We start from the raw sequence: 17,607 nt of genomic DNA on the forward strand, positions 1-17,607 counted from the left end.
TTTAGTAATTTCATGTGGGGGAGGGTAAGAGAAAAAAAATCATATACACAACTCCTTGGGGTATACAGCTCAGAATAGACAGTTACAATAAATGGATCTGATAAAACATTGCTTTGTCTGCAGTCTTTTTGCCAATGGGTACTTAGTTTGTTTGGACTGGGCACCCTATATTGCACAATAAGGGTTTCCTTAGCAGTTGGATATTCCATTAATGCATTACTGTTTAGTATGTTAATCTGGCTAATGAATTGAGCATTTTTTCAATATCAGCCAGTAATTTTTTTTTAAAGTGTACATTTACACCACTTTAACTTATGAATGACAGGAATCAAAATATTCCATTTGCCAATAAAATCAAGAGAGAACACCTTGAAACTATAATGGTGACATAATTTGCATCACAACCCTATTAAGAACCTTATCTTAATTCCATTTCTTTCAGTGGAAGCAGGATCAGACATTGTTCAGGGGTGAGGGGTGAATCTTGAGCTAATAAGCACCTCCAGCCCCCACTGAAGCAACTGAAAATTGTGTAACTCAAGTACCTACTTGAGCTCAGACCATAATATACTGAACTTTATAGATAAAAGCTTTATAAAAAAACGTGAATTAATACAAAATAATTTAGTCTAGTGAGTAATTTGTCTAGCAATCTCAGTAACACTATTAAAAGTAAACTCCAATGTTCTTTATATAGTCCTTATGAGAGAAAAGGGGACAATTGTTTGATTTCAGTATCAGACCAGATAAGTGTGAGGTTGCTTGGTGGTTCTGTCTTTCTGTTATAAATACATATACATGTTGCTATAATACAAAAACCAGAAAGGGCTGCTTTCTGGTACAAAGTAGAAGCAGACATTTTTTCTAGGAGGCTGTTTTCTTCAGATGCTGAACTGTACGTTATCTAAAAACTTCCAACAGGTTAGGGCTACTGGAAAGTAACCTCTAAAATCTTCTTGCCATTCATTTTCATGCTCCAACATCAGAGGTTGTTGCTGAATATCTATAGGAATATAGCTTGTTGTCTGCCCCTCCACTCAACAGCAACTGTAATGAGGAAAAACAAGTTGTGCTCACTGTCAAACCAAGTAAATATCCACACAATTTTTGTCCCTGGGCAACACATATGAGCTGAATAAATATTTAAAATTATTCCTCAGCAGTCTGATTCTGTTCTTCCTCTGAAGAGCTAAATGTCAGGAGTAACAAACAATGGTGATGTGAACCCCATAGTCCATTTTAATTGGTTCAAATTCAGAAATACAGGCCTATATCTTACCCTCCTACAAAAAACAATTAGGGGAAGGTAAAGCTTATGTGAAAATGTCTAAGGCTTTCACTGGTCTAAGAGGTGGGACTGTGGAGTTGGGGTCTCCAAAACCTATGCTGTGCTTAGATACATGCAGCTGGGCCCCAGGGTAAACATCACGCTCCTGCCCACGCCACAAAGGAGTGGCAGCACACCTTTGCCAGGTCCAGCTGCCTGTGCATGCTACCTCCATAGTCTAATGCCACAGAGAAGAAAATGCTGCTTAGAGGAGCACAAGAGTAATTTTCATTATAAGTTCCCATGTCCAGAGAAAGAAACATGCCACCTTGAGTGGTTGTTCTGACTTCCACCCTTCCTTGATTTTGTCCCCCAAATGCTATGGTGCAGAGCTTTCATATAATCCCCATGGATGGATGGGGAGTGGCCATCTGGTAAGGATGCCAAATAACTACTTTTCCCCTATGGACAGTCCACCCTAACCCATCACGCTACAATTAAGGCCTTCTGGTCTCCTCCATGCCATATAAGCAAAAGGAAGAATATGATCCACACACACCAACAGGAGATATCCAATAGCAAAAAGTTCATTGATGTTTAATTCTAAACTAGAGAACATCAATCATACCATCATCAGCCCCCTTCCCATCCAAAACATACACATGTAAGGAATAAAATCCCGTTCCTCAAGTTCTTACCCCTGCTTCTGTCCATTCCACACACAAAACCTTGTCTTCATGAGCAGCCAAATCATAGAGAGGAGCCTTGCAACTGATAAGATAGACATTTAGAGTCATAAATCATAAATTAAGTAAAATAATCTACAAAGTTTTCACTCCTAGAAAATTCTGGGTTTGATCACACTATAATCTTGTAACATTTAAAAACCATACTTCTACCACTATACTTCTTGGGGGAGAACAGAATTAAGCCATACACTGGTCTTCCCAACCACTGAATTCAGACAACAGCTGTTCCTGATTCTAGCATGTATTTCTGTACGATTGTGTCTATACTAGGTAAGTGGATCATTGGTAACTAGACCAGTCAGATAGCATCAGTGGTGCAGGATGTCTACACAAGACATGCTCTTTTAGCTCACATGCTCACTTGTACTATATTACACCATTAGAAAGTTGCACTGCCTTTTGGGTACGCTCTGGAGCAATGCCTTGTTGGAAATTTTGAAGGGCCTTCTGGGAGCCCAGAGGAATTGTGGAATAAGAGGTCAAGCTCCCATAAGGCTTTGAGTAGCGGTGCCATTTCCTACTCCTTTTCGCAAAATGGAAACCAGGGATGAACGCTTAGCTCTCGTTTCTTACTCCATAAGAAAGGATTCCGATGAGGCTAATGAAGAGCAGTTGCAAAGCATCTGAGGCAAGGCCATGGAGAATGTTCTGAGAGCACCTCCAGAGCGACAAAATTAGAGCCCAGTAGCTACTGACAAAATCTTTGGTGCCCCCACCCTGGAGTAGCTAGCTTTTATGCAGTATCTGAGCATTATATTCACCTAGGGAATGCAATTTTTGGATCCTGACTAGGGCCATGGACTGATGAGAGAAAGCTGTTCAAGGTGTGGCATCAGGAACAGTAGGTACAGAACTCAGAATAGAGGAAACAATTCACTGTACTTCTGTGGTGAGCTAGCCTTAACACTGCAGCACCAAACCAACAGGATGAAAGCTCTGTTCAGTGTAGGGAAAAAAAGAGTGGTGACTCCTCTGTGGCAGCTGACTACCCCAGATGGCTACTGGAGAGTAGGGCACCATTTTTGTGTTTGGGAAGTCTTGTGGGACCTATTGTTATGAAGGTGTGCATGGTAACACAAACATCAGATATCCACAAGTCTATGAAGTCCAAGACACCTCCCCAAGAAGCTCACATGAGTTTTGAGCTCTACTCCTGCCATGTTCAGCATAGGAAAAAATCAAAAATACTAATCTCATTAAACAAGTTGCAGACAGGTGAAAAACTAGGTACACAGTTTATTATAAAAGCCTTGATTATGCAATCGAACCCTAGACCAGTTGTTCTTCTCTACCATTACCCCTTTCAAGTCAGATCTCGTTTGACTTAGACTAGTGGTTCTCAACCTTTCCAGACTAATATAACCCTTTCAGGAGTCTGATTTGTCTTACGTACGCCCAAGTTTCACCTCACTTAAACTACTTGCTTACAAAATCAGACATAAAAATACAAGTGTCACAGCACACTATTACTGAAAAACGTCTTACTTCCTCATTTTTATCATATAATTGGAATATAAATATTATACTTACATTTCAGTGTATAGTATATAGAGCAGTATAAACAAGTCATTGTATGAAATTTTAGTTTGTTCTGATTTTGCTAGTGCTTTTTATGTAGCCTGTTGTAAAACTAGGCAAATATCTAGATGAGTTGATGTACACCGGAAGACCTCGCATATCTCCAGGGGTACATGGACCTCTGGTTGAGAACCAGTGACCTAGACCTCTTGCTTTTGCAAGTATCTGTTTCAGACACAAACTACTCCTTTTCTTGCAGCTACGTGTTATGAAATGTCCACAATGGGGAGCAAATCAAACTACACATCTAACAATCTTGCTAGCATACCTAAGATTTAAAATAAATAAATAAATAAATAAAAAATTAAACCCACTAGCAAGATTACTAATGAAACCTCTTTCCACGCCATCTCACTCAATGCAGTATTGCCAGAGAAATCCTGGGTGGGAAGGTCAATGCAGTTGATTTCAACGTCCAGCCACAGAGCTGCTGGCAGAAGGCAAGTGCATTTCTCGCTCATCTATTAGGTGTTTCTAATCTCCATACGGATTCCAGAAATTTAGTTGGAGTCTCCATTTAACTTCCCCATATACTTTTGTTGTGTTACTAGGCTCATGAAACTCTAAATGCTACCTGTGAATATTAAAGAATGGCATTTACCTCCTTGTGTCCCAAATCTTGACAACGTTGTCTAGAGAACCTGAGATTAGCTGTTGCTCATGTGTGGGAGACCACTTCACAGATGTCACCCAGCCAGTGTGAGAGGTCAAAGAGAGGAGTACCAAGGAACCATCTGGGACAGAAAAAATGAAAACCCACCACCCCAATTTACAGAAATGTATACAGGTCAGTTTAAGATATTTATAAAATCTACCAGTATATGAGAAGCAGTCAAGATTAACACAGGTGGGGGCCGGGTAGTTCTTCCTGATCATGTCATAAGATTGTTTCAGACAGCATGAGAGGTTAAAATGCACGCACGCATGCACACGAGCTCCTGTAGAAAGGATAAAAATCTAACCACCTTATTGTTACCAAAGAGGCACGTTTTCCACTGTTGAAAGAGTTTCTTTGATGAAGATGACTGAATGGCTCTAGGGATCAGTAATGGGATATGAAGCCTTTTATCTCTAGATTATTGGTTCAAATCTGGCCTGGTTTGTAGTGGCTAAAAAAATATTCCTGACTGGCTTATGATGTGTGATAGTCTCAGTCTATATCATGAACTGCAATGACTGGCAGCCATTTCAGACTTGTAAGGAGTCCAAAGATTGATCAGACATGTAATCAGCTACTTTTCCACTTCTACAGATGGTCTCCCCTATTCAGGGTTTAGGCACCCTGACAAAACAGTGGCATTTAACCCACTGATAAAAGTGACTTTAGATTTCAAGGCTGTTAGCAGGGCAGCTTTCAAAATTCAGTAAAAAAATAAATGTCTTTAAAAGAGAAGAATTTGATTTGTTTTCCAAGTTACTGTCTAAGGCAAGGGTTGGCAACCTCTGGCACGCGGCTCACCAGGGTAAGCATCCTGGCAGGCCGGACCAGTTTGTTTACCTGCCGCCTCTGCAGGTTCAGCCGATTGCGGCTCCCACTGGCCACGGTTCACCGCTCCAGGCCAATGGGGGTGGCAGGAAGCGGCGCGCACCGAGGGATGTGAAAGTTATTAAGAATGAAAAAGTCAAGCCTCAAAAAGCAATAGTACTTAGAATAGCCAATTAAATGAGCTACTGCTGTGGTCAGCTGAAACAAGGCTCACTCAGAGAGCAGGGAGGGAATGAGGATAGCTTCTCATCACTTTACACAGTCATGGGAGCATTTTTGCAATGGAATGTGGAAAGGATCCAGGTTCATACAGCTTTCCCTGTCCCCACAGCTTCTGTTAATTTTTGGCTAAAATGGTCTAGAACCCCCAGTTAGGAAACAGTTACAGACAAATACCAAAGTTTGTGTGTGTATCTCATGAAATGTGTTGAGATGTACCCCTTTCTCTCAACACACATTATGAATTTGAAAAGTCATTTGTGTTACCCACATATTCACTTCTGCTCACCTTTAGTGCGGGGATCCCATAATCTAATGTGTCTGTCAGTACTCCCAGATGCTAGACGCCGACACAATGGTGAGTAGGAGATAGAATTAAACACTTTGTTTCCGGTCTGCATAAGAAAAGAAGTCATAAATTAGCAGCTACTCTTGTACAAATTCTAAATTCAAACTGAACTGGAGTTACACCAGTGGGAATTTGGTGAAAAGTTTTAATGTACAACATGTAAAGAAATCTCACCAAAGTTGATTTGAGACCTCCTGTCTCCACATCCCATATTTTAATTGAATGATCCCATGATGCACTACAAATTTCTTCAGCATCTGACCACAGCACAGAGGAGATGGCTTCAGTATGGCCAGAAAGAGTTGCAATGGGAGTCTAGAAATTAAAATATTAAGATCAGAAAAGTGGTGGCTTAGTTATTGTAGGAAAAAAACATTATTTCACCAAATAAATATGTTTGTATTTAGATTAATTTTCAGATATTTCATCAGAAATTTCCCCCTACACATTTATCAAAAAAGGAAAATATTTTCCATTTCCATGCTTTTCAGCTGAGGTTCTACATAAATCCTGAGCACTTCTTACCCTGGTTAGTCCAAGCTGTTCAATTTTCTGCTTCTTCCTTGGTCTGTTTGCTGCTTCTTCTATTTCATCCTCTTCATCTGTAGGCACTATGATGGAAAGAAAATAAAGCTTGGTTTAGAAGGGTCTGGGATTCATTCCCAGCTAAGTACTTACATGGCCTCCCCCATCACCATAGTATCCAATTGCCTGCCAAATATAAATTTAATCCTCAACACTCCTGCCAATTAGATCAGTATTATTATTCCCATTTTACAGCTGAGGAATTTAGGCACAAAGAAATTAACTCAGATCTTCCACGTCCTAGAGGAATTCCTCTACAAGACCATCCCTTCCTTCATGGAAAAAAACTCAATAAATCCATCCTATATTCTGTACACAGTCACTCTATATTTTAATTTACACATTTATATATAAACTTAAATGGGCACTTTGAAAGGAGGCATCCAACTGGCTAGAGAAGGACTGTATGGTTATTTTATGTCACCAGGTCAGGATCAGTTTAGTCAATTTATTGTCCCTCAAGTCACGATGCCTATGAAAGAAGATTAGGAAAAGAGTCCACAACTTCTTAAAGTGTCCATATTTTAAAAACTACAAACTGTACGAGCCTATTGAATGCTAAAATCTGTAGATAGTATTTGGGAAAAGGCACCCAGTTGGCAGCTATACGTGAAATCTAAGTGTTTAAGTTAAGTTTAGGCCATGACCCTGTAATTAAAATCTGTGCAGAGGTCTGCCACATTATGTCAATGCAGACTGGGGGCTTTAATCTGTTTTAAGTAATAGTGTCCATTATCGCAGAAAAACCAGAAGTTAAATTGTTAAAACTGAACTCTCTAATACAATCTTGGCACAGTTACTGTTGCACCATAATAAATGACTATAGCGAGGAGGCGTGGCCTTCCTCAGAGAAGGCCACTCCCCATCCCCTGGTGGGTGGATCCAGGCAAGCCATGCGGCCCCCCCACCCCAAGCAGAAGGTTGGGACAGGAAGTTTAAACGTCAGGCTCTGCAGCTCAGTTGGGTGAGAGCCGGAGAAAGGAGCAGATGTCCCTCATCTGCTGCTGAGCCCTATGCTCAAGACGGAGCTCTACAGTGCCGAGGCCCCTGAAGGGGTGCTGGGACTGCCACTGGCCATGTACCCTGAGGAGAAGGAGGAACCCAGGAGATGGAGGTACAGTAGGAAGCAGCCCTGGGGCACTAGACATTAGTCCGGTTTGGTTGCCAGAGTCTAGGTCAGTGTGTTTCAGTGGGATCCCTGCTCACCCAGCGGTGGAAGGTTCTGCCATAGTCAGGGCCCATGGTTAGGATCCGGTGGAATAGGGTGGGCCTGGACCTCCCCACCCCCTGCTACCAGCCCCACCCCTGGAGTTGGTAGCTTCCCCAGCTTAGGCTGGATGGCCTGAAACAGCTTGTTGTTCTGCCCCACTATAGGCAACTATATTTAAGGGGGGGGCGGGGGGAACCCACAAGAACATGCATATTATTCTCAAATGGAAAATGTATAAAAGCAGTAACACGTCAAAATAAGAATTTCTGGTATAACTGAGTAGAGATATATATATATATATATATATATATATATAAACTTCAAAAGTGAAAAATTAAGACAATACTCATTTTAAGTGGTTGAAATAAAAATCTATTCAGAAGTTTCAGACATTCCAAATAATTAAATTTTAAAACTCTAAGTTACAGCCAAAAATCTCAGGCAAAGAATTCATAAAATATTCATCTTACCTGCAGACCAGATCTTTAACATCTTATCCCAAGATCCACTGCAGAACTAGATAAACAGAAACTTTTTATTAAAAAGATTATGTAAAATCCAACTAGTTCACATAAGCCACAGAAAGTCATCTTTCTGCTCAAAATGTTGCCTAATCTACTAAAATCATCTTCAGCTTTTTGTGCAATATTAAGGGTTTTATGCATCTTTTCTTTTCAATACACCGCATTACTTCCATTATATCAAATGCAAGGCTATCACCAATTTATAAGTGCTTTGGTATCCACAATTAATACATAGGTTTATACAAATTGTATGCACTTGACAACATATGACCAATTCACATGCAGAGGACAAAAAAAATGTGATTTTTACATATAAACAAGCAACACAGAATCCACAACTCACTAGCTCAACACAGACCTCTTTCAGCAAGTAACTCACTTTAGTTCTTGTGCAGTCAACTGCTATAGAGTCCACACTTCCAGCATGTCCTCTACAACAGTGAAGGGCTTTCACTTTGTTCCTCTCTACATTCCACTCCCACAGCAGGATAGTCTGATCCAGAGAGGCACTGAGTAGCAGGCATGACAAACTATCTAAGGAAGGAAGAAAGTGCCAACATACAAATCCAATTAAGGAAGTCCTTCTAAAAATCCTTTTAGAGGAAGCAAGATTAAGATTTTAAAAATTTACACAGTGACCCAATACAAATTAAGAGATTCATGTAGATACACCAGATCCTCACTAGAACATGAAATTTGGGATCCATGCGCGGTACTGCGTTACAATGAATTGCAGCCATGGATCCCAAATTTAATTACTTTAATTGCAACTGCGTTATGTGTGAATTCATGCTATACAGACACGCGTTCTAGCAAGAGTCTGGTGAATCACAGATTTAAATGCACAAATACTAATGAAGATTAACTTAGAATATTTAAATAATTATTAGAAAATACTGGAGTTTGTTTAAGTAGTATTTTATCATGAGGGATTTTACTCAATTATTTCCATTTCTAATATATTACAAGCAGTGCTTACAATAGCTGTAACATTTAGGTTGGCAATTGAACCTGTATGTTTTCCAGTAAATTGCTCTAGCCCCACTCCCAACCAGTATAAGGTGTACTGACCTTTTTTCACCCATGCCACATCTTTCACCACCTCTGTGTGCCCAGCAATTGTCATGATGGATTTTCCTTCTAAAGACCAGATTCGAGAGGTCTGATCATAAGAGCCAGTCAAGATCCTAGGGGATACAGATATTGAAACATTCTTTAAAGCCAATGGTGCATCATGGGAGATCTTTTCCATGAGGAACTTCAAGACTATTAGAAGGATAACCAGTTGAGAGACATGAATAAAGAAAACATCTCCTTTATGCAAATCTTAGTCCTCTTTGAAATAAAAAAAATTAACATTAAAATTTAACTTGTTTGCAAAAACTGGATCAAATTTAGATTTTAATAGGTTCAAAGCAAACTTTAAGGAATGAATTAGCTGTGGCTTTCTAGACAAGGTATACAGGAGAGAGAAGTGAGAAATTGATCATTGTGGTAAATTAAATGCTGAAGTCTCATGTCTAATTTAAGACTAACCAAAGAAAAATAATTATAATAAATTCTTTACACTGATTAGCAAAGCATTTTCAATCCATTAATAAATGGAGTCTCAGTATAATCAATAGTGAACAACAGCTCTGGAAATATCTATAGTAGAACCTCAGAGTTACGAACTGACCAGTCAACCGCACCGCTGATTTGGAACCGGAAGTACACAATCACCAGCAGAGATGGAAAAAGAAATAGCAAATACAGTACAGTACTATTAAATGTAAATTACTAAAAAAAAAAGTGAAGCAGCACTTTTCCTCTTCATAGTAAAGTTTCAAAGCTGTATTAAGTCAATGTTGCGTTGTAACCTTTTGAAAGAACAACCATAATGTTTTGTTCAGAGTTACAAACAACCTCCATTCCTGAGGTGTTCATAACTCTAAGGTTCTACTGTAGTAGAAAAGACAAGTAGTGTGGTAAACATTTCTTTAAAGCACAAAAGAGCAACTAAAATGATTAGGGGTTTAGAGAGGGTCCCATATGAGGAAAGATTAAAGAGGCTAGGACTCTTCAGTTTGGAAAAGAGAAGACTAAGGGGGGACATGATAGAGGTATATAAAATCATGAGTGATGTTGAGAAAGTGGATAAGGAAAAGTTATTTACTTATTCCCATAATACAAGAACTAGGGGTCACCAAATGAAATTAATAGGCAGCAGGTTTAAAACAAATAAAAGGAAGTTCTTCTTCACGCAGCGCACAGTCAACTTGTGGAACTCCTTACCTGAGGAGGTTGTGAAGGCTAGGACTATAACAATGTTTAAAAGGGGACTGGATAAATTCATGGTGGCTAAGTCCATAAATGGCTATTAGCCAGGATGGGTAAGAATGGTGTCCCTAGCCTCTGTTCGTCAGAGGGTGGAGATGGATGGCAGGAGAGAGATCACTTGATCATTGCCTGTTAGGTTCACTCCCTCAGGGGCACCTGGCATTGGCCACTGTCGGTAGACAGATACTGGGCTAGATGGACCTTTGGTCTGACCCGGTACGGCCTTTCTTATGTTCTTATGCACTCCAGATAAGGGTTTTGAAACTATAGTAATAACTTAAAATGAATATTTGAAGTATAAAATATTGAAATGTTAGAAATAAATGTAAAAAGACAGCAAGATGTTATTGTTTTATTAAAGGAGATATCATCAGTGCTACTCATCAGTTCTAACTCATACCAGGAGCAAATCTCATCCTCTTATGCATGGTACCTTCCTACTTGGGTTAAAGTTACTGTCAAGGTAGCATGGAGGAGCTCAAGCCTAATTTCCCAGGCATATGGCCTGCATATAAAAATTGATTTAAAAGGTAGAAAAATCATTTAAAAGAAAAGATAAATTTGGAATGGAAAGAAAACTGTTAAAAAGAAGTACCAATAAATAACTATGGAATCAGCTACAGACAGTGGGAGAAACCAAGATGGATATTTATGACTGGCTTAGTGGGTCTGCGATACCATTCTTCTGTAGCTTCAATAGAACTGATCCAGTCGTCATGGAACATGCATTCCTCGGGTTGTGGTGCTGTGTACTTCTCCACATATTCTATTTCCACCACTTCCTCCTAAACTCTCAAAAGACAAGAAGCCTATCAGTGTGTTTTTTCTTTTTAAATAAACAATCATAATGATCTAGTATAGTAGTTCCCAACCACTCCGAGCAGTGGTATCAATTGGCAAGACAAAGGTATCAACTATACAAGCCAGAGTCCCCTACCTTCCATGTGACTGTGTGCGCTCTACTCTGCCTTAGAAATTGAGCTGCTACTGCAAATGGGGATTCAGGTAGCCCTAACTCCTTGACAGGCAAGCATATGCATAACTGAACAGAAGACAGATGGTAGCAATGCATTAGGACCCAGAGCACAAAGATTCATAATTAAGGGCCCAATGCTGCAAACACTTAAGAATGTGTGTAATTTTACTTAGGTGAGCAGTCCTATTGAAGTCAATAGGAGGGGGAGGGATAGCTCAGTGGTTTGAGCATTGGCCTGCTAAACCCAGGGTTGTGAGTTCAATCCTTGAGGGGGCCACTTAGGGATCTGGGGCAAAAAAATTGGTCCTGCTAGTGAAGGCAGGGGGCTGGACTCAATGACCTTTCAAGGTCCCTTCCAGTTCTAGGAGATAGGTAATAATTGGAGATATACCAATTACCTTTTTCAATGGGCCCACTTCACATGATTAAAGTTACACACATGCTTAAGCTTTTGCAGTATTGGGCTCTTAGCGAATGAGCAATACCTTAAGTACAAGTACGTCACTACTGATCAACGCTACCTATTGGCTTATCAAATTACTAATACAGTGTTTAAAAGTAGCTGCAAATGATTTCCATAGTAAGACAGTGTTGTTCCTTTTCTTTTCTAGGTTTTCCCCACTATGCTTATCATGCTTAGTAGTGGAGTGTCTATAATACTTCATATCATTTGACCCATATAGTGCCACTGACCACAGACTAGCAGAGCAGGAGATAAAAGTACATTGATGGTGACCAAAATGGGACCAGTCTCCCTCCAGAACTGTATGAAACCAGACAACAGGAGAAGGAAGTGTCTCAGATTGCTCAATAGCAAACTCTAGTCATTAGGAGCACTTTCAGGCTCCAAACCAAGTCTTGGTGAATCCTCCATGGGCAAAAGAATAACGCAGGGTCTTCAGAGGAAAATAAGGGAAATTATTTGGGCTTCATCAGAAAGGCAAAGGAATACTAAGGGAGAAAAATACATGGAATATGGAGAACTTTCCTAATCAGAACTGTAAACCAGATCAAATTTAAAATCTGTATCTAATTAAATGGTCTAGGTCGGGCTCTTTAAATCCCATCATCCTACAATGTGGTCCACAGAAAGTGTGTATGACTTACTGTTGAGATGTTTTCCGCTTCCATGTGTTTGACCAGCGACATACGCAAGAACTGGCCCTTGACAAGGAAATCAAACTCCACATATTTGTGGTCCTCTAAGACAAACAAGAAACAATGTTTAAAATTTCAAGTCTTAACTTATACAATCCAGAATAAAAGAGCAAATTTTAGGAACTGAAACTAAATTTAGTTAAAATAAATTCAAGGGCCACCTTCTTCTCCCAGTTACAACTGTGCAACCCCCTTATCTAAAAGGATTACACAGATTTAACTGAGGGCAGATCTTGACCCAAAGGATGCCTTGGGGAAAACAGCACCTAAGTTTCTATAAGTAGTGTCTCTGTAGCCAGGACTCCAGGCTTCTAAGGTGTTACCTCTTCAATTTTAGTTACAATTTGAGAAGTTAAGAACAACTTTTATAGTTTTACATGGGCTGAGACCCAGTTATACCTCCATTTCTGTCTGCTGGAGCATCTCTGTTGTTGGCTAACCACAGTCCAGGTACCAACCTCTGGAATTTCCCTCCTGACTACTCACCAGGGAAAGAGTCAGGTGAGTTTCAAATAACACTGCAAGGTTTTAGTCAGTCAACTGGATTAAAATTTTGTTTTTATTTCTTTTTTCTCCCAATGTGATAAGTACTGTATAAATAGAATGGAGGGCTGGTAACAGTCCCTTCCCCAAAAAGCTTACAATCTAAATACGTAGCCAGACAAAAGGTAGATAAGAGACAAAGTGAGAAGAAAGTAATGGGGAGATTGACACAACAGGTATGTCTCTTTTTTATTTTTAAAAACATCAAGGGCAGAACTGCTTATGGGTTTTACTCTTGATTTCCCCCAATCATTCATGCGATCAGTCCTGTGCAAGCAGACCCGTACTTGTGTATGGTTCCACTGACTTCAATCAAACTCTGGCTTGGTCTACACTTAAAAGTTATATTGCCATAGCTATGTCGGTCAGCACTGTGGAAAAAACCCATACCCGGAAGAATGCCTCTGCCAATGCAGCTAAAGTTTGGGGAGGGGATGTTCCTACACTGACATAAAAACTCTTGGTGTAAACTATTTCTACGCTAGGGGTCTATGCCAACATAGCTTTGCCAGCATAGGCACCATACTGTATACATGTACAGTACATCTTTGTGGGCATCAGGTCCATCTGCATGGATCTGAGTGCAGAATCAAGGGCTATATTTTTAATGATCATGTACGATGCCTAGAAACTGTTATAGATACTATAAGACAAGTAAGAACAATAAGGGAGGTAAGATCCTCTATGAAAATTTGAAAGGAGAATTTTGTCCAACTGTGAAAACAATTGTTTTTCCAACCAAGGAATCTTGATGAGTCTTATATGCTTTGCTGTACCCACGTTCATAAGTCTTTGCAGGAGTGGAACCTTTGTATGTTAAGCCCCTATAGTTTACACACTTATGAAGAGATTCTAAATACTTTAGTAAGTTTCTATTTTTTTTAAAGTATTCCTTTTCCTAAAAGAGGTAAATCACCTTCCAAATACATACCATGTTTAGCTTGCAGCAATTTATTGATGATGTTACTGAGGTCAGCAATTTCAGAGGCTGCTGGGATAGAGAATGGAACATCATCTACTACATACCTAGAGGGAAGAAAATAGGAATTGACTCATTGAGCTATCAGTTTCAGCACTTCTCAACTGGTACAAAATAAGCACATTATCTAAAAGTCTGTGATACAGCTCTTTTTGCAAGTGAGGGTTTTAATCACTTTGCAGTTTGAATGGATGCATACTTTATTTGCAGTTGTTTCAAGAATCCTGCCCATCATAATCACTTTGGTAAGATTTTCTGAAGTTCAACTCATGTGTAGCCAAGCAAGAACCAGGAACTTTTTTTTTCACCTTTTTTGAAACCTACTCTCTAACATTCACAAATACAATAGCTCATAATATACACTATAGTGTGTCCAGATTAATCTCTAAGATCCAAGCGAAATCTACCTGGTAGAGAAGCCAGTAGCACTGGGAAAGTACAGAAAATGAGTGAATATTAAAAGAGTTGCTAAAGCCCCACCCCTTACAACATTTGCCAACACTTAGATTATGGCCTTGATTCTATTCCCCCCTAAAATCAGAGAGGATGCCTCTGACTTCAGTGGAAGCAAAATAAGGGCCACGGTGTAAATCTTGATCACAGATCTTTTCAATTAACTTGTAGGAGTTAATGGAGTTTTGTTGGGAAATGCTGTTTGCCAGGAAAGATGAAGTAAATAAATCTATCTTCCCCAACCAACACCCACCCCAGTAAGATTTGACCCTGTCGCAGTATCCTCAATTTCCCTTCTCCTAGTTGCTCTCCTTCCCATCCACCCTCCCGCGGAGGTAGCCTGCACATGGTGTGTGACCGCTCAGGACTAGATCAATGCCAGGCATCGCTCATCGGTATCGTTCTTGTCCGCGTCTCCCTTGCTCCGCCCCGGGCAGTTAGGCCATCCCAGACTCACTTGTGGTTCTCGGTGAAGAACCGAGCCTGGAGCTGGGCCATTGGGTCGGAGAGGGCGAGGCTGGGCCGGGGCTGTGTGTGCGTCTGTGCCCAGCTGAGGACTGACACGGAATGCAGGACAGAAGGCTGGACGCGGCCCTGAGCGCTCTCCCCCCAGCCAGCGAAGCAGAGCGAGCACGTGTCTCGGAGCCGCAGTCAATCAGCCCGGAGCAGCGGCGCAGATCGAGCATTCCGCCAGCGATTAGTGGGGGCTGCTCTTAAGGGCCCGGAGCCGCTCCCCCGGTCAAGCCACTCTGGGCGCCCCGCCCACCAGTTCCTGGCTGGGTGAGAATGGGAGCTACTCGCGCACGCACCCACGCTGCAGCCTGTGAGGCAAACGCAGAGACGCCACCCTTCATTACGGCAGGCTCCATGGAAACTACCAGTCCCAGCATGCAGCGCGGCCCACGGGGATGGCAGTCGACGAGGTGTCCCGGGACTACAAATCCCAGCATGCATAGCGCAAGAGGCCACAACTCCCAATGTGCCATGCGCCGCCTCACAGCAGGGTAGCGATTTCTTCTCCGTGCAACCTGTAAGCTTCAGTAAGGGCATTTGGGGGCCATTATTTCCGGGTTGTACGGTGGCCCGTGGGGACCAGATCACACGGTAGGGAGTGCGTTGCTGCGCCTGCGCTGTACGGCTGTCTCCATGGTGGTGCCTGCGAGAGCCAAGACGAGGTTGAGTAGACTCGTTCTGAATTTTCTCTCCGCTTCCCTGACTCCCCTGCAGGGTTCGCGGCAGCTGAGGCGGGAGGAGCCGCGCCCAGTCTGCCCTCCCCACCCCCACCGCGCGCGGGGCGTTCTGGCTCCCAGACCTGCCGGGGGCTGTGGGGCGGCGCCGCCGCGGAGGGGGGGGCAGCCCCCCGGGGCTATTGTTCTGCGGGGCCAACATGGCGGGGGCCCGGCTCTGCCGCCGGGAGGTCCTGGCAGCGCGGCCGCCGGCGCTGCTCGCCGCCCGGCGTGAGGAGAGGTAGAGCCGCTGCCCTGCCTCGCCCCCGCCGCGGGGAGTGGACCCGGCCCGCAGCCCCTCAGTGCGGGGACGGACAGGGGAGGGCAGAGGGGACCGCTGCCATCAATGTGGGGGAGGGAGGGTCAGGACAGGACCCGCTGCCCCCCCCCAATGTGGGGAGGGGGGATCAGGACAGGACCCGCTGCCCCCCCCAGTGTGGGGAGGGAGGGTCAGGGCAGAACCCGCTGCCCCCCCCCAATGTGGGGAGGGAGGGTCAGGGCAGAACCCGCTGCCCCCCCCCCAATGTGGGGAGGGGGGATCAGGACAGGACCCGCTGCCCCCCAGTGGAGGGAGGGGGGATCAGGACAGGACCCGCTGCCCCCCAGTGGAGGGAGGGGGGATCAGGACAGGACCCGCTGCCCCCCAGTGGAGGGAGGGGGGATCAGGACAGGACCCGCTGCCCGCCAGTGAGGAGACGGGAGAGGGGTAGTTAGGACAGGACCCGCTGCCTGTCGGGGGGGTGGGGGGGTGCTCTGGACAGGACCGGCTGTGCCTCCTGGAGTCAGGTCGTGACCTACTGTACCCTTGGTGCTGGGGAGAGAGATTAAGGGTTCAGGTTAAGGCCCATGGGGAGATGGAAGAGTGGTTATCAAGCCTAGATCCCACTGTCTTCTTCCTTTTGAAGCGGAGGGCTTTTGCTGTATATGTCAATGAGACATTTACAGGTCCATCATTGTTTGACATTTCCCTCTACAAATTATGCTGGTAGAGTTGGGGACATAGCCCCTGGGATGTATGCGTATAACATGTATGCACACATCCTGTACAGTTCTCTATGAGATACCCAAATCTTATACACCAGTAACTCTGTATGTTTCATGTACTTGTTCACTATTGATGATTTACTGATGTGATTTGGTGAACCTTAATGTTCATGTAACACAACATCTAAAAATAAAGTTTTATTAAAATCAAATTTGGTGGATTTTAAAAAAGTACTGTACTTATAAGTGAATTCAGTATTTTGGAGAAAGATGTTTACCTTGCATCTGTTTGATTCCTTAGTTATGGCTTCGCTATAAGTGAGTAGCTGTATCTGTCTAAAATGTGTGGTGGTTCTGTGGGTAACCTGATAGAGAAGGAAGGGTTGTCTTGATGTTTTAAATTAGTAAGATTTATATGCTTTCTTCAGAAACACATTTTTAAAAAAATCAATGTCTTGCAAGTGTAATTGATGTAAATGCTTTTTTGTTGGTTTTTTATATCTGTAATATGTACACCTAGTTAATAATTGCAGAAAGACACTAAGCAATAGCTTTTCCACAATTTTTTAAAAAGCCTACTGAATAATTTCTATAGTTTATAGAAATAAAATGAAAGGCACTATATAAGTGGATCAGCAGTTTCTCTGAGTCTTTCTTAGCTCCCCTCACAACAAAGATTAAGAAAATTTAGGTCATATGTTACAAATATGTGTGTGGCCAGTGTAATTCATTTTCATTCAAGAAGCCATGACTATTGAATATGCTCAATTACTTTACTCTCACCGGTACCCATTATTAATGATTTAGTTGATGTAGAAATGTCTCATAAAACACACTTCGTTTGAAGGGGCTTTTAATTGCATCAAGGCTGTGTGACTGTCTCAAACTGTTTCTCATAACTCAGCACTATTTTCATGGAAAATTGGGGACAATATTGCTATTGATTCCTTGAGTATGACATAACTAGGGCCCTACCAAATTCATGGTCCATTTTGGTCAATT

At 42.2% G+C, this 17,607-nt stretch overlaps 2 protein-coding genes across 2 annotated transcripts in view; one reads left to right on the plus strand and one right to left on the minus strand.

Annotated features, from left to right (window-relative positions):
• Window positions 1–62: 62 nt before the first annotated feature.
• On the minus strand, window positions 63–15,146 carry WDR12 (WD repeat domain 12). Its single transcript, XM_045032564.1, has 13 exons — window positions 14,853–15,146; window positions 13,895–13,989; window positions 12,370–12,464; window positions 10,965–11,071; window positions 9,039–9,154; window positions 8,347–8,501; window positions 7,914–7,959; window positions 6,174–6,259; window positions 5,823–5,963; window positions 5,589–5,694; window positions 4,196–4,328; window positions 1,966–2,038; window positions 63–1,047 (listed from the first exon to the last, which is right to left on the minus strand). The coding sequence occupies exons 1-13, from the start codon at window positions 14,891–14,893 to the stop codon at window positions 970–972; spliced, it is 1,272 nt and encodes a 423-aa protein (XP_044888499.1). The 5' UTR covers window positions 14,894–15,146; the 3' UTR covers window positions 63–969.
• A 321-nt stretch (window positions 15,147–15,467) lies between these two features.
• The window catches only part of CARF (calcium responsive transcription factor), a 62,953-nt gene continuing 60,813 nt past the window's right edge, over window positions 15,468–17,607 (plus strand). Inside the window, exon 1 of the mRNA XM_045033062.1 lies at window positions 15,468–15,570. The gene's annotated coding sequence lies outside the window, so the exon portion shown is untranslated. The remainder of the gene's footprint in view (window positions 15,571–17,607) is intronic.

Source organism: Mauremys mutica, chromosome 10 (genome assembly GCF_020497125.1).
Source record: "Mauremys mutica isolate MM-2020 ecotype Southern chromosome 10, ASM2049712v1, whole genome shotgun sequence".
NCBI classification, from domain to species: Eukaryota; Metazoa; Chordata; order Testudines; family Geoemydidae; genus Mauremys; species Mauremys mutica.